Genomic DNA, 27,800 nt, shown 5'->3' with positions numbered 1-27,800 from the left:
CTGTAGTCAGGATCAAACCCATGTCTCTGGCGCTGTAATAATAATAATAATAATAATGGATGGGATTTATATAGCGCCTTTCTAATACTCAAGGCGCTTTACATCGCATTATTCATTCACTCCTCAGTCACACTCGGTGGTGGTAAGCTACTTTTGTAGCCACAGCTGCCCTGGGGCAGACTGACGGAAGCGTGGCTGCCATTCTGCACCTACGGCCCCTCCGACCACCACCAATCACTCACACACATTCACACACAGGCAAAGGTGGGTGAAGTGTCTTGCCCAAGGACACAACGACAGTATGCACTCCAAGCGGGATTCGAACCGGCTACCTTCCGGTTGCCAGCCGAACACTTAGCCCATTGTGCCATCTGTCGTCCCGTAAGGCACCAACTCTACCGCTGTGCCTCTATGCTATCCCTGAGCAATAGTTTTGTTCTAGGTGAAGGATGCATATTGTGGCCTGGACAACTGCTAGTGACCTATTTGTTATTGAATAAGCAATAGTTTTGTGTCGCACTGTCAATCTTGTGTGGCAAAATGCAGTACCATGTTGAGGTTAATCATTTATAAGTCCATCACTGACATGCTTTCTCGATTCTGCAAAATTAAATCCCAGTTCAACAGTGGAAACTAATTACTGATATCACATGGTCTCACATTGCTCAATCATTCGAAATATTACCAGTTTTACCAAGCAACTTTTGGTGAAAGTGTGCCTGTGTTTGGCAATGAAGATTATTACTTTACCAGACCTGGGCGGATAGGAACACTCTCCAAGCTGTGAGGGATGATGGCTCCTCTACTGGCGTGAATCTGTCAACCTTTTGAAATAGTAAAATATCTCAAAATACTTCCTGGAGTAGAATCAAAACAACCTGGCTCCAAGAAACACGAGGGCAATGTGTGAGAGGAAAGGGAGGAGGTGAGGCAGAAATCTTTTGGGAAGGAATTCTTGTGCTTGGTTACAAAGGATGTGGCTGCTAATGATTAATCAAAATATACTGAAAGGAACATCAACCGACTAAACCCTGCCTCAGCTCATCTGCTGCTGACTCCAACAGTTCTGCTTTTCTTAAGTCTAGACTGACCACAGTATCTTAAGTTGCACCAGGTCCTATTTGACCATCATCTCTTTGTCCTCTAACCTACATTGGCCCATGGTCTTGCAGTGACTCACTTTCTAAAGTTCTCATCCTCGTTGACAGCTCCTTTTGCTTGCCGTCCTCAAGCCCTACAATCCTCGATGGACCCTTCCAAATTTAACATTATTCGCTCCACTAGAGGGAGACGAGATCAACTATGGTTCTGGTCTGCAGCTGCTACTCTCACCCTCTCCGCCTCCCTACTTGCCTCAGTGGTGCACCTTAAAATTTACATCCTTGATCAATTTTCTGACCATCTGTCAGAACAGTTCCCCAATGAATTGGCATCAATTTTAATTTCTTTCCATGACATTGCTTGGTTCACGTTACTGTAACAGCAGTACTGTACAAGTGCTGCTTGTTGTTTGCCATATTTTACTTCTTGCATTAAACATTTTAAATATGGTTACTTTTGAATGCAGACTGATAAATTAAAAGTGGACAGAGTTTAAGGGCCTGGCCCACTTTTCCGAGTTATTCACGAATTCTCCCGAGTTATTCACAAATTCTCCTGAGTTTTCCCCTTGATACAAACTCGCAGAATGTTCGTTACGAGTCCGTAGGAGTCCATAGGAGTCCGTAGATATATCGTAGCGGCTCGTTATGCCAGCCGTAGGTACTGGGGCATCAGGTAAGTCGGGACGTTTTTTCCAGCCTGATAAAAAATGTCCACGAGTAAAAAAATAGCCCAGAGTACCTACAGCTGGCAGAACGAGCCGCTACGATATATCCATGGACCCCTATGCCTCCTACGGACTCGTTACGAACATTCTGCGAGTTTGAATCAAGGGGAAAACTCGGGAGAATTCGTGAATAACTCTGGAAAGTGGGATAGGCCTTTTAAGATGCCCATGCATGAGACCTGTAGTTGATAGACAAGAGGAATAATGCTGATTTCTCCTAACTCTCAATCCAGATTCTCTCCTCTTCCATGCATCCCAAATTCTGGACAATTGTGTTCAATTATTAAACTTCTACAAATGTTGCAAACAATGGTAACATGGATTGTAGATCCAGTTTCCTGTCCACAGTTCAGTTCCACGCTGGTGCCAAAGCTATCCACCAAATGGGCAGCGGTAACCAAGTAGAAATAAAAATGTAAAACAAAACCTTTATAAAATATGCCATGATGCAATTATATCAGGTGACACCCATGACTGTGCCTGTTTTTGGCACTGTGATTCAGCTGTCTCTTTGACTATACTTGCAAATATATACTTTTGAAAAAAAAAGTTGTGATGATTATGATTTAATTTTTGCAAAGACAGATTCATGCTATTCATAGCTATTGCGACAACGGGAGTATTCAATTTGTTCGAAACTCGATGAACTTCCAGGAATGTTGTTTGAATTGTGTGCGGATAAATGATTGTCGCAAAATTAGGCCCACTGTAAATATTTTGACAATATTGTCCATACTGTAACTTGTGTACAAAAATCAGTAAGACGATAATTGTCTTGTTATTAATATTGTGCCATTAAAATATTACATAAAATTACAAGAGGCATAAGTGGAACTTGGGAATTTATTATCTTGCATAAATCATAACTGATTCCCCTTCTTTACTGGAAGACCTGTATTTCATGTCCATCTCTCATTGTCTGTGATCTAAGTAGCTTGCTTGGCCATTTCAGAGGGTAGTTGTGGGTCTAAAATCACATAAAGGCCACGCAAGTAAAGATAGCATATTTTCTTACCTGAAGGAACGTGTGCGTATTTACAACAATCCAGTCACCAGAAATGCCACTGATTTTTATTTCACAATTATTTGTCAGAATTTAAATTCTGCACAAGACATGCATTTCCAGGTGCATTAATGCAGGCCTGTTGATTGATAGTCCGGTGACATAAACATGGTCATGTCAGTGTGCCGTGCTATGGGCCAGATGTAACCAGGAGTGCTATTTTATGCAACATATGCCATTAGGTATATTCATTATGAACCGTGTAGGTCAGTCACATTTTGTACTGTTGGGTGCAGGAAATTCAAGCGGAACAAGAAAAACTGCAGGTCTGTCAACAGGGCTTCAATCTTCATTGGATCATCAGATCTGTTGCCCTTAACCACTGCAATTCAAAGAGTGAGGAGGAAATAGGGAGATAATAGAGAAGGAAAGATCATGTGAGATCCAAATTGGACACGGAACGTGGAAGAAAGAAAGAATTAACAAAGCGTGTGAGGGGGGTTGGGGGGCGGGGGTGGGGTGGTGAGAGTGGAAAGAGCGATAACTAAAACTGAATATTTCACATTTGAAATTTCTCAACTGCATATGGGAGTGAGCTTTAACAGTTTAATCATTGACTGTCTCGGTTGGAGAAATTGATTGGAATAGCAATATAATTAGCACCTCAGTGAGTTAACGTTGTGAACTGTTTAATTATGAGCCTTAACCTCTTGTTATGATGATCTTGCCAGACTATTGATAGGAAGATCATAAGTTCTTAAAATAAAGCGATGAGTATGGAAAGATTTGCAACTTGTGGTAGTGTTTCACGTGAAAGCGATTGTTGGGCAAGATGGACAAAGTTACCAACCAGCAAAGGTTGTGTGAAAGATAATGTGAGAGGGCGGCACAGTGGTGCAGCGGTAACGTTGCGGCCTTACAGCGCCAGAGACCCATGTTCGATCCTGACTATGGGTGCTGTCTGTACAGAGTTTGTACGTTCTACCTGTGACCGTGTGGGTTTTCTCCGGGTGCTCCAGTTTCCTCCCATGCTTCAAAGATGTGCAGGTTTGTAGATTAATTGGCTTTGGTAAAAATTGTAAATTGTCCCTAGAGCGAGGCCTGCTGGTGCCGGTGGATGGTGGCCAATGTGGAACACAGGGAATGGAAGGAGAACTGTTGCGTAAAGCGGTGGATTGACTGTTGACCTGTAATCTGGGTTTTGTCCAAACTGGGTTCAACAGTCTGAAGAAGGGTCTCGACCTGAAACGTCACCTATTCCTTTTCTCCAGAGATACTGCTTAACCCGCTGAGTTACTCCAGCAGTTTGTGTCTATCTTCAGTGATAACCAGGATCTGCAGTTTCTTCTTACACATGTATTTCTTCTCACTCAGCATAAAATATTGGCTGTGGTCTTCCTGTTATTTTCAGAAGACCAATGGGCCTTCAAAAGATGTCTTCCTGTTATTTTCAGAAGACCAATGGGCATTCAAAAGATGTCTTCCTGTCATTTTCAGAAGACCAATGGGCATTCAAAATATGTCTTCCTGTCATTTTCAGAAGATCAATGGGCATTCAAAAGATACCTGACTATGATGGGACAAAAACTCAAGCTCCTGGATGAGGTGGATGGGATTACAATCTTCCTCACCAATGCTCGTTCTTGACTCCGTTTTTGAAACTTCTTACCTAAGTTTTTGTAATCATCTACATTATGAAATTAAACACAATATCTTAACATTTTGAAGTTAAGAATTTATAGATCACATGATTTAGAATTTAAAAGAATCAGAAATATCTATATCCTCTATCTATATTACTAAAAGCCTGATCTTGACCACTTCCTGTTGTTCTGTATATTGATTTTAGAAAAAACGCTGCCACTTACGGCTGTGATTTTTGGCCATCTTACTCAGTCCCCCTCTGCTGCGCAGGACAAGAGGATTTTTCCCATCGATGAAAAATAAAAGAGTTATTAGTGTTTAAAAATTGTTGAGATTCTCTCTCCTGAAGGCCACGCCCCTTCCGGAGGGACTATAAAACCCGGAAGTGTTGTGTGCCTCAGTCAGTCTCTGCGAGATGGGGGAGCGAGAGGGTCATGTCTCTCAGTCTGAGCTGTGAATGACACTGAACACATGTCTACTAAACTGTGAGTGGTTTTACTGACCTGTCAGTGCCCTTAATGTGGTTTGAAAATATAGTTTGGAAATGCTAAAGCTGTGTTGCCTTTGATTTGGAAATGCTAAAGCTGTGTTGCCTTTGGTTTGGAAATGCTAAAGCTGTGTTGCCTTTGGTTTGGAAATACTAAAGCTGTGTTGCCTAATTAAAGTTGTCTTGCCTAATTAAAGTTGCCTTGCCTAATTAAAGTTGCCTTGCCTTCTATATAATTAAAAGTCTAATCTTGACCACTTCCTGTTTGCGCTTTATATTAATTTTAGAAAAAATGCTACCACGTTCGGCTGTGGTTTCTGGCCATCTTACTCACAGTCCCCCTCTGCTCATCAGGTGCCGAGGATTTTTCCCATAGATGAAAAATAAAAGTTATTGGTGTTTAAAAATTGAAGCCGCTAAACTTGTGCTCAAGTCGTGCTGCGCGCTCCGCTGGGCTCCTTGAAGTTCTACAACATGGCGGCGGCGATCGTTATCATAGCGCGGGCGCGGGGAACCACGGTGGAAAAGTGGCCGGCGGCCGTCACAGGGGACGACCTCCTCTCCGTCTCCCCCGCCCGATCGTCTGTCACGCTGGTGGGTGGGCGGAAGCCACGATCGGCCGTCCTTCCACTGCTTTTGACAGTCCTCAGATTGTTCCAGGCCTCGCTCGGGCCCGGTGCCTGGTGTCCCCTCTCTCTCTCCCCCTCTCCTCTCTCCCTCTCTCTCTCTCCCCTCCTCTCTCTCCCTCCATCCTCTCTCTCTCCCCTCTCTCTCTCTTCCCCCTCTCTCTCTCTCTCCCTCTCCCCTCCTCTCTCTCTCTCCCCCCCACCTCTCTCTCTCTCCCCTCCTTTCTCTCTCCCCTCCTCCCTCTCCCCCCTCTCTCCCTCTCCCCCCCTCTCTCTCCCCCCCCCTTCCCCCACCACCTCCCCTACATCCCCCTACTTTCTCTACCACTCCATCCCTCCCCCCCTACCCTTCACCCTCTCACCCCCTCCACCCCTCTCCCACCCTCCCCTCCACCCCCTCCCCCACCCTCCCTTCCCTCCACCCCCAAATGTGGTATTACCAGTCTAGTGCAACTGTTACATGATGTCCCACTTTCTGTTTCAATGCCCACACTGATGAAGCCTTTGTCACCTTCACCACCCTGTGTTGCCACCTTCATGGAACCATGTACCACTGCACCTCTTTGTCCCCGTTACACAGGGCCCTAACATTTACTGTGTAAGTCCTGCCCTGCTTATCCTATCTCTCTCTGCTATTCCATGTCGGATTGGCTCAGTTCATCAAGATCACATTATAATCTGCACTCTACATACTGCTGCATGTACTGAGGGAGTTGCATTTCAGTAGTAAGAGCAATCCAGAGATCGGATCTTTAGAGGGAATACCTTCCCTCTACCACTGAGTTCAGCTGCACTGCTCCAGAAGTCAAATAATTTGGCATTGCAGATAAAATAAATACAGATATCAGCACCCGAGTAATACTACAGGCAATCTGGCTGTGAGCCCTTCACTTCATGCATGCACAAGATTCTGCTATCTCATCACCTTCTGTGCGTCAATGCACTCTTATATAAATCTGGCCACAGGTTATTTCATCTGGATTAGTGACTCTTGCCTTGATGAATTGGATTAATTCATGGGAGCTATAATTTTTGTTATTTTCATAATAAGCAATTGTATTGTGGGTTCATCTAAAGCTGATGGAACACTGAATTTAACCTGTCCATTTTTTAATCTTCCTACATGGTCGTTAAATCAGCCCCCTCAAAATTGGGGCAATTTATACCGACCAAATAACCTACCAACCTGCGCATCTTTGGCATGTGGGCTGAAACTGGAGCACCTGGGGGAACCTCACGTTGTTATGGGGAGAACATGCAAACGTCACACACACAGCTCTGAATATTGAACCTAGGTGTCTAACACGGAGGCAGCAGCATGACCAGCTGGGCCACTGTGCTCCCTCAATAATAAATAAATCATTAAATGTCATCCAATATATGAATGTGTACGCAAACAAGCAACTTGAGGTGTTTCTATATTATTTCTTCCACATTTGAATTCTATTTTGTGTTCTGATGCAATTATTGTAGTTTGATCTCTTTGTGAGTGACTTGTTCCAAAAAATAGTCCAGACTTAAATAGATGTTGGATTTACTTTCACCTTTTTCTCTTGCCCTGGCTTTGATCTTAGCATTTATTCGTTTTTAACAAAGCTGACATGTTATCTGATGCTAAACACTTCTATGCTCAGCGGTTTATTCTCCTCCTCCCTGGAAGGTCTTGGTGCCCTCTTACTGTAGTTACATAAGTAACTCAAGTCAAGTCAACTTTATTTGTCACATACACATACAAGATGTACAGTGAAATGAAAGTGGCAATGCTTGCGGGATTGTGCAAAACAACAGAACAGAACAGAACCAGTATTTACATTAAAAATAGAAGACACAATAGTATTTACGCCCTGGTGAGATCAGAGTTTACAGTCCTGATGGCTTGTGCGAAGAAACTCCGTATCATCCTCTCTGTTTTCATAGCGTGGCAGCGGAGCCGCTTGCCTGACTAGCAGCTGGAACAGTCCGTTACTGGGGTGGTAGGGGTCCTTCATGATCTTGCTGGCTCTGGATCGGCACCTCCTGGTGTATAGGTCCTGCAGGGCAGGGAGTGAAGTTGTGTAGTTCCTGTGTTGCGTTCGGCCGAAAGCACTGCTCTCTGCAGAGCCTTCTTGTCCTGGGCAGAGCTGTTGCCAAACCAGACAGAGATGTTTCCGGTCAGGATACTTTCTACAGCACCAGAGTAGAAGGATTGAAGGATCCTCAGAGAGACTCCGAATTTCCTCAGCTGCCTGAGGTGGTAAAGGCACTAGATAATCAGGACAAAAATAGACGTTTCAGCTTCAACATGACTACTTCAACACTTCACTCTCTTGTTTTCTTAATTCCCCTCTTCTTTTTCCTTCCAATGTGTTTATATTTACTCCATTTTGTTTTTATTTTGTGCTTGCACTTTCTTTCTACCAGAAGAAGATAGCCCTCAACAGGGGGGGGGGGGTTTGGACAGATTGTGCTTTTCCCATCAATGTCCTTAATCTAAGATCTGCTATTCGCACATAGTTAAAGCAGGATAAAATATGTGTTTTAATGGTCATAATGTCATATAGCACAGAATCAGGCATTATGGCCCACCACATCCATGGGGACCTTTTGGCCGATCTACACTAATCCCATTTGCTTGAACTAGCACTGTATTCTTCTACACCTTGACTAAATGCTTCTTAAATTAAGTAATTTTCTCTGATTCCAAATCACCTCCAATGGCTCTGGAAGAAGATTCTGACTCTCTGCTCTGTTTATGCTTCTTATAGTTGTGTATACCTCTATACACTCATCAGCCTTGTTCTAGGGATAGGAAGCTCAACCAATTCAGTCTCTGCTCATAATTAAAGTCCTCTAATTTAAACAACATCTGGTGAGCGTTCTCTGCACTCTCCGGAAGACAATCACATCCTTCCTCTTGTGTGGCCACCAGAACTGCACACAATTCTCCAAGTGCGGCCTAATTGTTTGAGGTTGCAACCTTAATATTATATACCCTGACCTATGAAAGTAGACGTGTCATCTGTTTTCCTGATGATGTGCTTTGTGTTTTGAAAAACCTTGACTTGAACTCCAAGGTCCCTGTGTTTATTAATATTCACGGTTGTCTTCCCATTTACTGTATCTGTCCTATCCCCTACATGATTTCCAAAAATAAATCACCTCATACTTGCCAACAGTCCACCCACCTTGCCATCTGATCTATATTCTACTGCAGCCTTAAACAACCTTTTCACTATCCACATAACACCACCAGCTTTTGCAAACACAAACTTACTAATCAAACTTACATTCACATCAAAATGGTTCATATTTATTACAAGCTGCAATGGTCCCAGCACCAATTCCTATGATGCACCATTGGTCACAGACTTCTAATCAGAAAAACACCACCCTCTGCCTCATCATCAAGCCAATTTTGAATCTAATAATCCATATTACCTTGATCCTGTGCTTTATCCTTCTGGAGAGGGACACAAAATGTTGGAGTAACTCAGTGGGACAGGCAGCATCACTGTCCCGCTGAGTTACTCCAGCATTTTGTGTCTATCTTTGGTTTGAACCAGCATCTGCAGTTCCTTCATACACATTTTATCCTTATGGACTAGCCTACTGTGTGGTACCTTGTAAAATGTCTTACTACAGTCCATGTAGACAACATCTCCTGCCCTGCCTTTATCGATCCCCTCAGTTACCTCCTCAAAAAGCTCATTCAAATTAGTGAGATAATGAGACAAGATTTTCCCCTCACCAAACCATGCTGTCTATCCGTGATCAATCTCCGCCTTTCCAAATACACACAAATCCTGTCCCTTACTATTTTTTGCAGTAATGTCATTACCACTGAAGTAAGCTTCACTGGCATGTAATTACTTGGCCTCTCTTTACATTTCTAAAAGGCTAGTTAAATTACTTCATTAATATAAACCTATTGCTCTTTCGCCTCTCTGCGACTTACTTGCATGTCTATTACTCTACTTCCTGCTGGAAGACTTAATACATAACCCCAGCTAAATGATCATCTCTCTCATATTCCTGTGTTTTTTCCATATGGCCTCGTCAGATGATCCTTCTAGAATATCCTCTCTAGAATATACTCTCTAGAATATACTCTCGAAGGGCCATTTGGCCTCGTCCTGCACCTATTTTCAATGTTTCTACATTCTGGAGTGATGTTCTCCCAATCAGAAGTGCGATTCTCCACTCCTCACTGTCAAACAAACAGTTGGTGTTTTGGACTGGACAGAAGTATACAGTCTAGTTTCCCCAGAGTTACTACTTGGACCTCTGCTTCTCCTAAGATATGTTAATGATATGGACATGGGGGTGCAGGGATAAATCTGCCAATGGTGCAAAACTCAAGAGTCATTGTTAGCTGTGAGGAAGGGAATAATAGAACAGGTCGATGAGTAGCAAAGGAAATTAAAAAAAAAAAAATGTAAAATGGCATACTTCAGTAGGAAGAATGGTGATTGTACAATTTACAGTGCACAATGCTGAAGAGGGTTCAGGAACTTACATGTACTGGGTATGGATGCCTAACTTGTTGAAGATGACCCGAGGCTGTGGAAGTGGTTCGTACATTATTAGGGATCCTGGGTTTAGTAAATGGATGCAAGGATAGCACGAGAGCTAGGAAGTCAAGAGGATCCATCTATAAAACACTTGTTTGGCCACAGTTGGAGTATTGTGTCCTATACTTCAGGAAAGGTGTAAAGGCTTTAGAGATGGTGCAGAAGAGATTTACTGAAATGGTTACAGTGTTGATGGATTATAGTGACATGAGTGATCTGAAGAAGCTGAAGTTTTCCTTGACACAGAGGAGGTAGTGGATGGAGATACATTCATGGCATTCAAAAGGGAAGTGGGTCAGAAGTTAAAAGGAACAGATTTACAGAATTGTGAGGAGATAGTAGAGATGGGACCAGCTAGACTGCTTTTGCAATGGGTGGTGAGACAACAGCCAAAATCATGGGAGGAATAGATCGGGTACATGCCCAGTGTCTCTTGCCCAGAGTAGGTGTATTGAGGACCAGAGGACATAGGTTTAAGGTGAAGGGGAATAGATTCAATAAGAATCTGAGGTGTAACCTTTTCACACAAAGGGTGGTAGGTGTATGGAACATGCTGCCAGAGGACATAGTTGAAGGTGGGACTATCCCAACATTTAAGAAACAGTTAAGACAGGTTCAAGGATAGGACAGGTTTGGAGGGATATGGACCAAAAGCGTGCAGGTGGGACTAGTGTAGCTGGGACATGTTGGCCGGTGTGGGCAAGTGATTCCACGCAGTATGACTCTATGACTAACAGCATTGCAAGTGGGCTGTCAATGTGTGCCTGCTGGTAAACTAATAGAAGTCAAAAAATGAGATGATGGAGATTTCTGCACTGCTTGTGATATGCTTGGTTGGTTTTGCACAGACAGGAACAATTTCAATGACATCACAGATGCTGGGTTGAAAATCTCATGCTGTAAATAAGGCTAATTCCAATCATGAGGCATATATAGCTATAGCTGTAAGCTTTGCTGTTAACATTTTGCAAATTTGATTTTAGTGGTTAAAAAATTGATTGTTGCCATGAGTGCTTTTTCTCCCTCTGTAAGTCAATCTCATTCTTCTGGCCAGTCACCATTTTGATTGATTAATTGATTGGAAATGCCAGCTCGGGTTTTGACAGCTCAGAGTGCCTTGAGCCAAGGGTTACTGAGCCACAGAGCCTTGCTTTCTTAGACTTTTATCTGGCATATCGTGAAACAGCGGCAGATATAAAGCTGTTGCACTTCACGCAATGCCCTCTCAGTAGGACAATATGTTACATTTATGACATCTGCTTGGGGCAATATTGAAGATTTTACTGTGTTTGCGATACTGAGTTACATAGGCTTTGGAATTTCCCCCATAAACCTCTGTCTGTCTCTCTCTCTCTAATTTTAAGCCGCTCCTTAAAACCGATGCTTTGGCCAAGCATTTGATCACATGCCCTAATGCTTTCTCGCTGTGTCAGATTTTATTTTGTTGATGCTCCGGTGAAAAGCATCAGGATATTTTCCTATGTTAAAAATGCTATTGCTGAGGGAATCTTTAAAATAAGGATATTCATTGAGTCTTTGCATATTGTGCTCTGCTTCTCAATGGGGCTGGAAGTGAATAGTGGCTCGACTGCGAACAGAGCAAGATTGCTTTTTTTTTAAACACTACTACGTAAGGTGTTGGTAATTGGTTGCAAGGTTCTGCTACTGTACAGCCTCTAACGTGACTGCTCAGATTAATGGGAGCAGGCTTCAGCAAGACTTGCAGACTGCGCGGCTTGAAATGTGAGAAGGGAGATGGCTATAAATGTCTCGATTATACTGCATTCAAACGACTAGAGTTCTGGAGAAGATTCTTTATTTTTAAAGGTTTTTTTTTACTTTGTTCGCCCGAAGTTAAAACCTTCTGATATATTCATTAAAATATTCTGCCACTGCTACATTTATTTTTTTTGGATCCTGTAAGGCTTAATATTGACTTGGCAGCGACTAAGGTGCAGTTCTTTTGACACAGGGGTGAGTTTTAGCAGCATTGCTAAAATGTTCTATAGTGCTCTTAGTCAGCATTTTCAGATCTGATGGACAACGGCCAATGATTTAAGTATCCTGGCGCTTTGGGATTTGTACAGCGTTGAAAGCGAGATGCAAGGCTCTGTACCCTGGTGTCGGAAGAGGCAAGAATGGTGAACCTGTACGGTCCAAGCCATGAGCTGTGAAGGATTACATCCACCTCTTGCGTGGGGGAGAATAAGTGCTGTCATCCACGTGGACTGAAGAGGTTCTCTTGTATTTTCATTTGGAAGATGAAATGCTTTTCTCGGTACCTGCCTTACATCTTCAGACCGCCCAGTACAATCTTCTCATCCAGCTGCTACACAGAAGGTAGTGTATGAAGGGGCAGGCGGTGGAGGCTGGTGCTCAATGGGAGGTGGAGTTGAGGGTCTCTGCAGGGAGAGCGCAAGTGAAGTCGTGAGAAAAATAATGACCAGTAGAGAGGGCCTTACTGCAACCACTTTCTCAGTACTCTTTAAAATGCAATCTGTAATTGTCAGTAATGCATTGCAAGTAAGGGGCCTAAATATTTTTAATCCTGCTAGGCATTACGCTGCAAAGTTGCAAGATCATGTGCCATTTTAATTAGGTGTCACGACCAGAAAAGATTATTTTTTCCTTCTATTGTTTCAATAAAGTATTGCAATGACATGGAGTGACTCTTAAAGCAGTTTAATTAGTTTAGCCAGTTGTAGTGTATTGGAAGCATCCTGCTGCTTGTGTACAATTCGTAGTGGTAAGCTCAACTAATGAATAATAAAAAAGAATGATTGAACAGGTATTAAATATTTATGTTGCAGAAAGCAAGGATGATTTATCGAGCAGTCGGATACTTATTTAGTCATTTCTGTGGCCATTTGCTCCCTCTGATGTTTGAAAGGATTCTTAAGGGGAGCATATTTGGCTGCCACTCATTGTATTTATACATGCATTTATTTATTTATCTATCTATTTATTTATTTATTTATCTATTTATTTATTTATTTATTTATGTGTTTATTTATTTGTATTTGAGCTGCTTTCAAAATAGCTGGTCATTGTATCTATGCCCTTGACTGTCTGGGTAAGTACCTGCGATGGAGTCCTGGCAAATCTACGCTGTTAAACTTTCTCTTCAGGTTCACTCACTGAATCTGGCTGTAGATTGAAGGGAGAGATTGCACAGAGTGTGAGACTGGAAGACCAATTTTATCGATCTTTGCAAGGCAATGATACATCATGAACATTTCTGATTATCTTGATGTTTTCAGAAATAATAGATTGGAAAGTTTCCCATTGGTCATTGTGGTGCTGGCTATGTCTATTAGCTTCATTGCATGTTAAGCTTTCAAGATGGGTTAAAGAAGTAGGGTAACACTGCACAGAAACAGGCTCTTCAGCTGATTACATCCACATAGGCCATCAAGTACCTATCTATACTAATCCCATATTCCAATGCTCGGCTTGTAGCCTTCTGTGCTATGGTATTCCAGATATTCCCACAAATACTTTAAATGTTGTTAGAGTATCTGTCTCTATATCTCTTCATCTTATAAAATTATATGACAGAGGGATGTAATGAATAAGGATTTTTGGTCTGACTTTTAAGGCCTCAATTGCTCATCTGTAGAATACTGATTCCTTCAGGATTGGGAAATGTTTCACTTGTGCATTGTCTCTTTGGGTCATGACTTTTGAAAAGCTACATAATGGGTCAGGCAACATTTCTGGAGAACAAGTCGGCCCCTTAGACCTGAAACGTCACCTATCCATGTTCTCCAGCATGCTTCCTGACCCACTGAGTTACTTCAGCACTTCATGTCCTTTTTCAATCAACTAGCATCTGCAGTTCCTTGTTTCCCCGTAGAATGTTACATGTCAGTACCATTGGTCTGGCGCACTTCAAAAGTACTGAGAGTGTGGCACTCTGAAACTTCCACGACATTGCATGCATGTATGTGTGTGCACAGACAGGCAGTCATGAGCGGACAGACATGGATCGGAGCACAGACAGGCATGCACACATATACAGACACAAATGGCCAAGCACACACACGGACATACACAGGCATGAGAAGCAAGGCAATGAATCAGTGGACAAAAAACAAAGTGCTGGAGAACTGAGTGGGCCAGGCAGCACATGTAGAGGGACTAGACCCTTCATTCATCAGTCTGAAGAGGGACCTTGATCCGAAACATCCTCCATCCATTTCCCTCCACAGATGTTGCCTGACCCACAGAGTACCTCCTGTACTTTGTTTTTTGCTCAACATTCTAGCATCTCCAGCCTCTTGTGTCAACAAATCAGTGGGAATATGTACAGTATTGTCTAAAATGTGATTGAGCATTAGAAGAATGAAAGCTTTTTTGTGTGCAGTGTTCATTTTACTGACATTTGATCTATTGCGAACTGTGAAAAATCTGCGAATTATGCGCCTCAAGTATCACTGCAGGATCAGAGTTTATGAACTTGAAGTATTAGAGGTTGATAATGTTGGGCAGTTCATCAATCCCCCTGTTCCTGTTCATATGAAAATTGCTAACCTTCAGCTTTGAATGGCAAAGCCTATTGCACAGCACTTCATTGTCTGCTGAGTTCAATACATAATAATTACGGTGCTCATTTTTGGTTGCTATGAAAGCCATGTCTTAAAGATTAGCGCTGTTGAGTGCCAACGACTCCTCCCCTGTGAGCTGGCTACCCTTGAACATGTCAGTGAGATTCAAAAATGGACTGCAGGCTGATTGGTAAAGCTGTTTTCTTTTTGCCGGCCAAGTTTGAACTCACACTAGAATATTAAGTACTATGGAAACAGTAGCAGGTCACGTAGACTTGCATCCCATTCTTGTGATCACTAATATTGATCAGTCTCTCAACCCAACCTACCTACCTTGGTTCCTATCCTTCCATGCCTTGTCCAGTATAAACCTCTGAGACCTGGATCCCTGTTACTTCCATCAACTTTAAAAGTGGGGCAAAATTGCTTTGTAAGTTGGGTCTTGGCTGAACCACAAAATAGTGAAGGTGTATTATCGGTGAGCTGTGGCTGTGGGAATGGAGAAAGAAATAAGACTCCCAAGGTGCTTTGTCACATGACATGTTATACTCCCACCATTGAAATAATTGCCTTTTTCCTTCCTTCCAGATTTGATAACCTCACTCTATCAAATTCTTGCCCACTTATTTAACCCTATCTATATCTCTTTACTTTATGTCTTGCTCAAAACATGTTAACTCACCTGGCCTTGCTTCACCTGCAAATTAGGCTCCAGTGGACTGGGTTCTTCATCCATATCATTAATATAATCTGTATATAAAAAGACTATGCATTCACCCAACCAAGTCCACTCATGCTTTTATAAACCTCTATAAGATCACCCCTTTGGCCTCCTGCACTTGAAGGAATAAGGTCCACATCTGCCCATCCTCTTCCTATGTCTAAGGCCCTCAGGTCCTGACACCATCCTTGGAATTCTTCTCTGCGCTCTATCCAGCATGATGGCATATTTCCCATAGCTGGGTGGCCAAAGCTGAACCCAATTCGTCAACTGCAACATAACATTGCAACTTAGTGTATGCGCTAGATTCCTTGACTGAAGAAAGCAATTGTGCCAACTGCGCTCTTCACTAACCTGCATTTTTCATCGACCGATGACGCCACTTAGAAAGAACTATGTACTTGTACTCTTAGATCCATCTGCTCTATAACATTCCCAGGGCCCTACTGTTTACTGTGAATGACTTGCCCTGGTTTAGCTTCCCAAAATACAGTCTCTCATAGATACATTTCCACCGGGTGGAGCTTTGATGGCAGCCTCGCGTACAGTCTGCCCTTTTTGACTTTTTTTTGTTATTTTTAATGTGTTTTAAAAGTTTGTGTTAATGTTCTCTGGTTTGTTTTATGTGGGGGAGTGGGTCGGGAAAACTTTTTTACTATCTCTTACCTTGCCGAAGATGTGATTGTTTTCCGGATCGTATCCCCGGTCGCTCTGCATCCTAACATCATGGAGCTGGAGACCTTGCTCGGGACTGACTTTGAGCACCACCGCGGGGACGTGGACTTACCATCGGAGCCGATTCCTTGCCTGGGATCAACGCTCCAACCACGGCCTGCGGACTTTAACATCAAGGAGCTCGCAGTCTCGGGTTGAGACCGACGTTGGGAAGCTCCAAAAGTCGCACAGCGTTCAACTAGCCCCGACCCGGGATAGATCGCCCGGCGCGGGGGAGCTGAGATCCCCCTCCCCCCGATGCAGGAGCTTGATCGCCCCGATGAGGGAGGCCCGCCGCCGGCTACGGGAATAAATTCGTCCCGTCAACGGAAGGTTAGAGGCCCCCGACCGCTGGAGGACAAAGAAGTGAGAGATTGAACTTTTTTTCACCATTCATCACAGTGAGGAATGCGGAGGATTCACTGTGGTGGATGTTCATGTTAAAATGTATTTTGTGTGTTCTGTTGCTTTTTATTGGTATGACTATGACAAATGAAATTCCTCGTATGTTGCAAAATATACTTGACTAATAAAATATGATTATGATTATTATTATGATTATGAGTCATTGTCAAACAGCATGGAAACAGGCTCTTCGGCCCAAGATGCCCTATTTAAGCCATTCCCATTTGCCCGCATTTTGGCCCATATCCCACTATATCTTTCACATCCATGTACTTGTCCAAATATTGTTTCTATGTTGTTACTGCACCTGGGTCAACAACCTCCTCTGGCAGCTCATTCCATAAATCCACCAACCACTATATTTAAAAAGTTGTCCCACGGGTTCATATTTAATTATTTTACCTTAAACCTGTGTCATCTGGTTCTTGATTCCTCTACCCTAAAGTAAAAGACCAAGCATTCACCTCAGGATTTTATACACCTCGATAAGATTACCCCTTATGTTCCATGGAATAAAGTCCTAAGTTGCCCAATCTCTCCCTACAGCTCAGACCCTCGAGTCCTGGCTATATCCTCGTAAATCACTCTCTTTCCAGCTTAATGGCATTCTTCCTATTGCACAGTTTAGAGATACAGCACGGAAACAGGCCCTTCTGCCCACCGGGTCCGCGCCGACCAGTGATCCCCGCACATTAACACTATCCTACACACACTAGGGACAATTTTTTACATTTACCAAGCCAATTAACCTACACACCTGTACGTCTTTGGAGAGTGGGAGGAAACCGAAGATCTCGGAGAAAACCCACGCGGTCACAGGGCGAACGTACATACCTCGTACAGACAGCACCCGTCGGGATCGATCCCGGGTCTCCGGCGCTGCAAGCGCTGTAAGGCAGCAACTCTACTGCTGCGCCACCGTGCCGCCCTGTGCCACCGAGTGATGAAAACTGAACACAATACTCCAAATGCGACCTCACCAACGACTTGTAAAGCTGTAACATAACATCCCAACTTAGACTGTTGAAGGCCGATGTACCAAAAGTCTTCTTTACCTACCTACCTGTGACACCACTTTCTGGGAACTGTGCATCTGTAATCTTAGATTCCTCTGCTCCACAACACGCACTGGGGCCTATCATACTTATCTGAATTGAACTCTATTAGGATCGCTCAGCCCACTCGCCCAGGTGATCAAGGTCCCGCTGTAATTCTTGATAACAGTCTTCATTATACATAGAACATAGAACAGGACAACACAGGAATGGCCTCATTCAGCCCACAATGTTTGAGCCGAACATGATGCCTAGCTGCACTGATCACCTCTGCCTGCAAGTGATCCATTCCCTGCAAATCCATGTGCCTATACATAAGCTTCTTGAACACCACTATGATATCTGCCTCCACCAGTACTCCTGGCAAAGTGTTCCAGGCCCCCACTGGCCTCTGTGTAAAAAAATGTCCAGTACATCTCCATTATATATTCCCCCACTAGGAAAATGGTTCTGACTGTACGTATGTATCCACTATACTTCTTATTTTGGTGTCATCTGCAAACTTACTAATCATGCCTTGTACCTTCTCATCCAAATTGTTGATATAGATGACGAGCAAAGATGGGGCCAGCACCGATCCCTCAGGCACACCGTTAATCACCGGCATCCCATAGGAAAAACAACCTTCCATCATACCTCCACTTCCTAGTATTAAACCAATTCTCTATCTCATTAACTAACTCTCCTTGGATACCATGCAATCTAACCTTCCAGAACAGCCTCTCATGTGAAAACTTTTCAAAAGCTTTGCTGAAGTCAATATGAACAACCGCTTAGGCCCTGCCTTCATCAACCTTCTTGGTTATTTCTCCAAAACACCCAGACATATTTGTGAGACATGATCTCCCCTATCTTTCCAAATGCATATTATATCTTATCCTTGAGAATTCTCTCAAGTAATTTTCCTTCCACACATGTTAGGCTTGCTGGTCTACAATTGCCAAGTTTCTCTCTTTGTGGTCCTTCTTTAATAGGGGCACTGGATTAGCCAGCCACCAGTCTTTCGATACCTCATCAATGTCCAATGATGATTAAGGTAATTTATCTACCTTTATACGTTTGAGAACATCCACCTCCTCCTTGAATGTACTGTTCTCAAGATATTATCATAATGTTCTCAAGTTTCCTAGTCTTTATATCTTTTTCGGTAGTAAAAACGGAGAACTATTCATTGAGGACATTGCCCATCTGCTGCAGCTCCAAACATAGATGACCACATTGGGTTCTAAGGAGCCCTATTCACTCTATAGTTACCCATTACACCTTTATATACTTAGTATAACATCTCTTTGGGTTCTTCTTAATCTTTTCTGCCAGAACTAGTTCATGCCCCTTTTTTGCCCTCCTGATATACTTCCTATGTTTGCTCCTCAATCTACTATCTCAGTTTGTGGAAAATAGTGCTTGTGAGGAAGTCAGATGTAAAAGAGCGCAGATTGCCTGGAAGTTTGTGGGACTGTAGAAGCTAACAGTGTTAACACAGGAACGGACAAGCTGTAATGGGGAAAACAATACGTAAAATAGAACCGATAACCAAATAACCTTTAATTTGCTACTTTTTAATCTCGGTAAATTAAGTTTCTCGTCCACAACAAAGTTTTATAAATGTAAATATTTAATCATAAGATGATTATTTGGTCATATCATTTAATTTATTAGTCCTATAATTCCTGCCCAATTGATTATTATTATATCTTTGATGTGGGCCAATTGTCTAACTTCAACTGCGTACTCTCTAGTCTCTAATGCTGAATTGAATGCAGCGATACATCTGACATCTGCAAGGAATTGTGATTTCCCCCCCTTGTTTTCCTCCCAAAACACCCGTACACCAAAATAGTTGAATGTTCAATATCTTTATTATTTTTTCTCAAATGTAGCTGCAACTCAAAGACAACTTGTTCCATTCCTTCCGCCACCTATTCCTTTTCGCCAGAGATGCTGCCTGTCCCGCTGAGTTACCCCAGCGTTTTGTGTCCAGCTTTGGTGTAAACCAGTAACTGCAGTTCCTTGCATCTTCGGTGTAAACCAGCATCTGCAGTCTGAAGAAGGGGCTCGACCTGAAAAGTCACCCATTCCTTCTATCCAGAGATGCTGCCTGTCCCGCTGTTACTCCAGCATTTTGTGTTTATCTGCATCCTACACATTGTTCCACATCCCTGCTGGTTTCTTTGTTGACCACTGAAAAATGTTTGAATAATTAAAGGCAGGAAATGATAAACTTCAAGTAAAGCTAATTTGACATCTAAAGGGATCATAAGTAAGAAGGATGGAGAAATGGGGAAGGGATGATAAGCTTCTGATTACACAAAAGTCAGAGAGCTGCTTAAGGTCCATTCCCCAAACTCACCCCTCTTCTCCATCCAGGTGTGCCAGACTCTATTCCTTTTAAAGCTGTCTAAGCTATGGAATGATTCTTTCCCATAGCATCCTGTTCTTAATTCTGCTCTAAATTCAGGTTCAGATTTCTTTATAGTCGTATACACCAGGGTGTGATGAATTTCCTTGTTCAGCTGAGTATCACAGAGTAATGAATAAATACACCATTAAATACAACAACGAGTGCAAAACATCAGATTGGTGCAAGTTTGTGGTGCAATCTGATTGAAGCACAATAATGGAATAACCAATTGTGATGGTGCTCATGGGTTCTGGGATCTCTCTCTTCTCACGCCTCCAGATTCCTCATTCAGTGACTTTGGGATCTTCCTGATTATATGGACACTTTAGTTGTTTTAAAATCCGCATTGGTGGCAGATTTCAGGCCTATTACGCTGTTCAATCAATCTAATTGAATTTGGATACTTATCTTTAGAATTTGTTTGGGCCAAATAACCACAAATCCCATCCAGAATGCAAATATAAATCCAAATTTTGTTAAGACTGGAATTGGGATTGATTTTCCATAGTTAGTTTGTGTTATGGTACAACATTTGGATGAAGGAATAATTCTATTTTTATTGGGAGCTTTTATCATGGTGCAGCTATAAGATTTGCTTGTGGTAAGACCTCCCTCATCTCAACTCATCATCTGACATGTTGCATTATTCGGTTCTTCTACACCCTTTACATTACTGTGATAGATGCTGCGAGACGTCATCTGATATCTTTAAAACATTTTCAGCATGACAGGGTATTCTACAAACGTCATAGTAATTACTGTCATCCTCAATGTCTCACTTCAACTTTCACTTGGATGATCTTGCTGAAGCCATTTGGTTGTACCATGGCACACATGCTCAAAGCTCAGTGAGCTACATCAGAATGCTTGTTTGGGGCGTGTGGCTGTTGAACAAACAAGGGGGCTTTGAAACTAGTTCCAAGCATAATGCTGAGGCCCTGCCCCAGAACAACCTGATGGCCTTGGACAGGGGACCAAGCTGAGATCATAGCTTTACTCTTGTCAAAGATGGGAGACTTTTTTCATGGCATGATCATTGGAGAGATTTTGCAACTACACTAAACCCTTGTTATAACGTACCATGAAGGGGGGGAGGGGGGAGGGGGGAGGGGGGGAGGGGGGAGGGGGGGGAAGGGGAGGGGGAGGGGGGGAAGGGTTCCCGTTATTCCCGTGATTGTCCACTATAACCGAGTGAGGTACTATCATTGTATGTAGTTGAAACAAAGAACTGCAGATGATGGTTAATACACTAAAGGACACAAAGCGCTGGAGTAACTCGGCAGGTCAGGCAGCATCTCTGGAGAACATGGATAGGAGATGCCTGGACCCTACTTCAGACTGATTCAGTCTTCGGAGTTACTCCAGCACTTTGTGTCATTGAACTTTAAAACCAGGCGCCGATGCTGCTGGTCTGCTCCAGCGAGCCCTCCTCACTGGTTGACGCTGTTATTGTTAAGCTCACGTAGTAGTAGCCCCCGTTGGGATGCACTTTCTTCAGTGAGTGGACAATGCAAAGGTAAACATGAAGAAGCCACAGCTGGTGAGAGGGGAGGGAGCCCCAAGGTGCCCGAGCATGCCCTGCCGATGGCAGCAGCCTGAAGAAAGCAATACAGGGGCTACAACGTGAGCCCCAACTAGTCTCGTGAATGGGACCGTGCAGTGGTTGAACAAGGGGTCGCTGCTGCACCTTGCAAACATAGGTGGCGCCGGCAGGTCCGAACGCTATAACCGAAATCCATTACAATGGGATCTGTTAATACAAAGGGTTGACTGTATTAACATTATGTTAGATATTATATAATGACACATTAAAATACAAAATTACTTAAAACATTGGAGTAAAGAAAAATAGAACAATAACTTTCCTCCTGATCTCCAGATCAAATTCCTCATTCCAATGAGCAGGGATTGATCCCATGCCATCTCTGAGGTATAGGGTGCACCATGTCCAGCTTCCCCGGCATGACTCCACTGTTGGCCCTTCAGTCAGCATGACCAGGGCTAACAGTAGGTCGGCCTAAGACCAGTTACCTGGGAGTGCCAATGGCTGAGGTGTGCCCTTTGGAATTGCCACAGCACAATTCAGTCTGTAGTTCTGGGGAAAATGTACGCTTTCTAATTCACGGAGCTGTGATACAACCACTAGTATCCATTGGCATTCTATTAAGGGTTTGGATGAACTGTGACAACCACAGCTGATCCAAACCCTTAATGGGGTGCCTGAGAGACACAAAGTGCAGGAGTTTAGCGGGTTAGGCAGCATCTCTGGAGAAAAAGGATGGGTGACCTTTTTGGGTCGGGATCTGAAGAAGGATCCTTAGTCACCTTGTGTCTAGCACCTGTAGTTCTTTGTTTCTGCACCTTGATTTGGATGTGTTGCCATAAATGTTATAAATTAATGAAGCTTGTTTACCATGTTACATGATGATCTGCTGTCTTTCCCTTTATAAATAAACTGTTCCTCTTTAATTCGACTGTCAGATTTTGAAAGCAGGTGTAATAGTTTCCAGCCAGTCAATCAGTCATGACCAACTCATGCTGAAAATTAATTTGAGAATCTGATTCAGAATATGTTTTGGGGGAATATATTTTGACGGCGATAACAAAAAAAATGACTATACCCTAAATTTAGCCAATGTAGCCGATTATTGAGGGATCTTTAGTTATTGCCAGCATTGAGTGAGAGGATTCTGTTTTGGTGGGTACGTTGGGTTTGGCTCTTTGGTACCACTGTTGGGAAGGTTGTGGGTTAAATGTCCTCTCAAGAGATGTACGCACATAAGCTAAGCAGTGGACCACTGAGGAAGTGATTTTCCATTGAAAATGTATCTTTCAACTGAGGCATTAGCCAGAAGGCTCACCTATTTCCTTAAGAGGATATAAGACTTCCCTTGTCACTCTTCAATGGAAAACATGTTGTTTTCCATAGTTTCTTCCATTAATTCAGTTTGACAGAACATTGCTGGGTGCATGAGACATTTCGCTTCATGTTAGTTACAGGTTTGTTTCTGGCCAAAATTGGCTTCTTTTAATTGGACATGGCTCTTTTAAGAAAGAACCTTTCTCCTCAGTTGATGGAAATCAATTTGCAGTCCAGTGTAGTTGGGTGTGGTCATGCCGGTAGTTGTGAACCAGGTTTCTTTGTTCATTCATGAGATGAGAGCACCACTTGCCAGGTTGCGGTTATTGTTAATCTTCGATTGCCCTTTGGTATGCTGCTGCCTTGTCCTGTGTGTGGTTTGTGTTCCTGCAATGTTGCTGTGAGTTTCACCCAACAATGTTGATGCAATGTAGTCAGAAAGAGCAATGAGTTGGAGATGTTGCATGGGAAGATCACCTTGTTACCCATAGTCTGACAAGATGCTAGAGGCTTCAGTATTTACACTGTAGTCAGAGTATGTCCAGGGTAGAGGGAGCGAATATTTAGGGTAATGAATGGAGTTCTAATTAAGCAGATTGCTTTGTTCTGTATTGAATTGTGCTTGAATGGTGTTGGACTTGCACACATTCAGGCAAGTGGAAAGCATTCCATCTCAAATAGAAAGCACACATGATTTGTGCCGTGTAGATGGTGGAAAGACTTCAAGGTGTCACCCTGCCTCTGACCTGCTCTCAGCTGCTGTCAGTTAAATTATATTCTGCTCAGTGGTAACTCTTGGGATTTTGATGGTGTGAAATTCAACATTGTTGATACCATTGAATGTCAGTGGTAGATAGATAGACTCGTTCTTATCACAACGGCCACTTGTGCAGCATGAGTGTTACTTGCCACTTATTAGCTTAAGCTACAATGTCGTCTAGGTCTTACAGCATGTGTTCATGTGCTACTTTATTGCCTGGAGAAATGTAAATGGAACAGAATACTGTGCAAAACACCTTCTTCTGAACGTATAATGGAGATAACATCAATGATAGAGGAGAAATGGTTGTGCATCAGGCACTTCCCAGAGGATCACTTATCATATGCCTAAAATGATCAACAACTTCACTCCTCCTTTATATTACATGTGAATTCAGCCATTTGAGAGTTTTTCTTTTGATGCCTGATTTTACCAGGGCTCTTTGGTCAAATGTTGCCTTTGACATAACATGTAGGTACCCCCTATCTGCCCAAAGTTACAATGAGATCTGGAACCAAATTATTATTTTGCATGTTCAAGGATGTTGTCCAGCATTCGTTGGCTTTGAAGAATGGATTTCTATGTGTTTCAATGGGCAATTAAGAGTCAATAATATTATTGTGAGTCTGGTTGAATGCAGAATGGGTAGGGGTAGAAACCCCAAATGGTGAAGAGGTTCTGCCTGATAGAACGGTCAAAATTCTTCCACCACTTTGATGATTTGATTTGATGATATTTGAGTACCGCACCATCTACAGCATGACCCTCATCAAAAAACACTCGCAAATGGCCCCTCATCCTCCACTATCAATATTCCGTTCATCCACCATCAACCCACAACAGCTGTATTGCGTGCCCTCCATCCACATAGATTTGCTGCAACAACCCTCGAGACTTCTCTCAATCCTCTGATCTCTGCCAACATCTTGCCCTTGAAGTATATCTCCATCCCTTTATCCACTGTTGATTAAACTGCTGAGCTACTTACCCAACAGCGCTGTGGAAGCAGCACCACAAGGACTGCAGTGATTCTGTAAGCATCTCCACACCATCCTAGCAATGCTCATATCTCGCTACTACTGTCAGGAAGAAGGTACAGGAGCTTGAGAACCTTTATCTCCTGGTCCAAAAACAGTTTTTTCTTATCAACCATCAGCCTTTTGAATGACCCTCACAACCATAACTAAAACCCATATTACGTGGGGAACAGGGTCTCGACCCGAAACGTCAGCCATTCCTTCTATCCAGAGATGCTGCCTGTCCCGCTGAGTTACTCCAGCATTTTGCATCTATCTTTGACCTATAGTCAATGCAGCCTCTTAGTATTGTTTAAACAGCTCTTGGTCTTGATCCATTTTGATAAGTTTGCACTGCACTCCCTCCGGAATAAGAGATGTGTTTGATGAGCTTGACTCATAAATCCTGATCCTGTCACCATGCAAAGCTAAAACCCAGTCTTGGATGACTGGTGCTCAGGTACGGATTATTGAGCCAGGCATGTTCTGAATTTATTTCTGTGCTGGTCCAGGTTTTCCAGGGCTTCTGTCCACAGACTCGCAGTGTCTGTCCTTGCCTTCAGTGATCCTTTGGCAGCAGTTGCCATCACTTAGCGGAACCAGATTAACTGAGAATACTTGACAGCTGATTAAGCCAATCCTGCAGGTTTATCTGTCTTTTGAAACTATCAAGGAGTAAATGTTTTTCACTGCTCCACACACAAAATAACAAAAGTTACCACAAAAAGATGTAGGTTGCTTGATCTGATCTTTGTTGCCAAAAGCTGGTGCTGTCTCACAGAATGGATGTAATTGCAGGTTCATCAGTTGGGTCCCCCAACATAAACACAGACAAATGGGAATCACAGGTTGCTGGTGTCCTTTCCATGTGAAGACCAGCAATGTAGCAGAGATTGTAAAAACCTGGCAAACCCGTATCACTATGCACTTGTGTGTTTTCATCTTTGTGTTTCGAGAGCTACATTGCTTCCATAATTTGGTCATTAATTTTGATGGATTGGATTAAGGGGCATTTGGTTTCCATCAAACACTGTGCACTTCAGACAATTTTAAAGTCACTGGAAATGAACACGATAAAGACATATAACAGGTGCACAAATTAACAGTGCTCCCCATACAACTGTTGATCATAGTCAAATGTTTGGTTACAGATTTCTCTCCCGCCAGCTGAAGTGTGAAGTGCAAGCCTCATTTTACATTCAACGTTGTCACCTGCACTTTGCAGTCTACAGGTACTGATGCACTACTATGGGAAGAACTTGAATGTATGAAGGAACTGCAGATGCTGATTTACATCAAAGATAGACATAAAATGCTGGAGTAACTCAGCGGGACAGGCAGCAGAGAAGGAATGGGAGACGTTTCGAGTCGTGAAGAAGAAGAAGGGTCTCGACCTGAAACGTCACCCATTCCTTCTCTGCAGAGATGCTACCCATCCTGCTGAGTTATTCCAGCATTTTGTGTCTATCTTTGAATTAAGAAGACGGCAGTTTTATATGTCCAGTCCTGCAGGATGTTTAAACACCACCTGTCTCCGCTGGCACAGTTAGTGTGCCACCATTGATCAGGTCTCAATGATCCCGCTCCAGTTGAGATAACTGAAACTTGGCATAGTCCTCTCAGGTGCATGAAAATTGAGTTAAAAACGGCGAGCAAGGAGCAGTTCTTCACATCCACTCTTAAAAACTACTTTGTACGTGGTCTGAAGGAGTGTCCAAGCAAAGTGTGCAGTTAAGTGTTCCACAACCTTTTGTGGGAGAGGACAGAACAACGATGCCTTATGTTTGTGAGTTATCAGTCTGAAGGCAGAGGTTCTGAACTTCCTGAGAAGTCCTTGTCACTGTCACTTAAACTGCACTCCCCCAACTGCAGCACAAATCCTGGCAGTTTTCCAATCTTCAGAGTTTTGCCGGCTGTCAAATGTGGTCTTGTCATTTACTATAGCAAGGTCAGGAGGTAGTTTTGAGAACCAGGTTAATGCTGCAGGGGAGTGACGGTATGGGAGAGGAATGCATGGGCACCTCGCTGCTCTACCAGATGTTGGGACAGAAGCTTCCCACTGACCAGATGTGCACCATGGCTATAACTTATGCTTCATGTTTAAATTTGATATTACACTCATTCATGGTGATTTAATTCTAAAACTTATTTCTATTTGTAACAATTACCCATCTTGAGATTAACAAAAAAAAGCACCAACACCATTTTGAAGAGGCAACTTTGTGCAGACCGATGTAAACTAATTGCTGCATTATAAATCAATTTAGGACATTTTAAATTATTTAGTAGAATTTTGTTAACAGGAACTTTTGTTTAAGGTTTAATTCTTATAACCAGCACAAAGCACCTGAGCTGAATGGTGTGGTTCTGCATTGTGCATTTTATGCCTCTAGTGATAAGATTTATTTTTGATTAATTGTATTATGGAGTTGGGATTATTTGCTTCAAGTTTCATGCTTTCTGCAGCTGTTGAATGTCACACTGTACAATACAGTACAGAGCTGTACTGTAATGGATAGAGCACCTATGGCATATTTCATGCTGACCAAGTTGACATATTGGGTTGGTCCCATTTGCTTAATTTGGCCTGTAGCCTTCTGAACCGATTAGGAAAAGGGGAGATGCAACGAGACCTGGGTGTCATGGTACACCAGTCATTGAAAGTAGGCATGCAGGTGCAGCAGGCAGTGAAGAAAGCGAATGGTATGTTAGCATTCATAACAAAAGGATTTGAGTATAGGAGCAGGGAGGTTCTACTGCAGTTGTACAGGGTCTTGGTGAGACCACACCTGGAATATTGCGTACAGTTTTGGTCTCCTAATCTGAGGAAAGACATTCTTGTCATAGAGGGAGTACAGAGAAGGTTCACCAGACTGATTCCTGGGATGTCAGGACTTTCATATGAAGAAAGACTGGATGGACTCGGCTTGTACTCGCTAGAATTTTGAAGATTGAGGGGGGATCTTATAGAAACTTACAAAATTCTTAAGGGGTTGGACAGGCTAGATGCAGGAAGATTGTTCCCGATGTTGGGGAAGTCCAGAACAGTTTAAGGATAAGGGGGAAATCTTTTAGGACCGAGATGAGAAAAAAAAAATTCTCACAGAGAGTGGTGAATCTATGGAATTCTCTGCCACAGAAGGTAGTTGAGGCCAGTTCATTGGCTATATTTAAGAGGGAGTT

General features: G+C 42.9%; 1 protein-coding gene across 3 annotated transcripts in view; it reads left to right on the top strand.

Moving 5' to 3' along the window:
* Nucleotides 1-27,800, top strand: part of ppp2r2b (protein phosphatase 2 regulatory subunit Bbeta) — a 582,981-nt gene that overhangs the window by 48,516 nt on the left and 506,665 nt on the right. Inside the window, exon 1 of one of the 3 annotated variants that reach the window (XM_033029991.1) lies at nt 11,882-12,478. The exons of the other annotated variants lie outside the window; for them this stretch is intronic. Coding sequence (XP_032885882.1) covers nt 12,400-12,478 — 79 coding nt within the window. The 5' untranslated portion in view covers nt 11,882-12,399. Of the gene's footprint in view, nt 1-11,881; nt 12,479-27,800 lie in introns of those variants that run through there. 3 annotated transcript variants of the gene reach the window in all.

The sequence above is a fragment of the Amblyraja radiata genome, chromosome 11 (assembly GCF_010909765.2).
Source record: "Amblyraja radiata isolate CabotCenter1 chromosome 11, sAmbRad1.1.pri, whole genome shotgun sequence".
In the NCBI taxonomy this organism is placed as follows: domain Eukaryota; kingdom Metazoa; phylum Chordata; class Chondrichthyes; order Rajiformes; family Rajidae; genus Amblyraja; species Amblyraja radiata.
The sequence above is the reverse complement of the archived record's forward strand: the minus strand, read 5'-3'. Positions and strand labels throughout refer to the sequence as shown.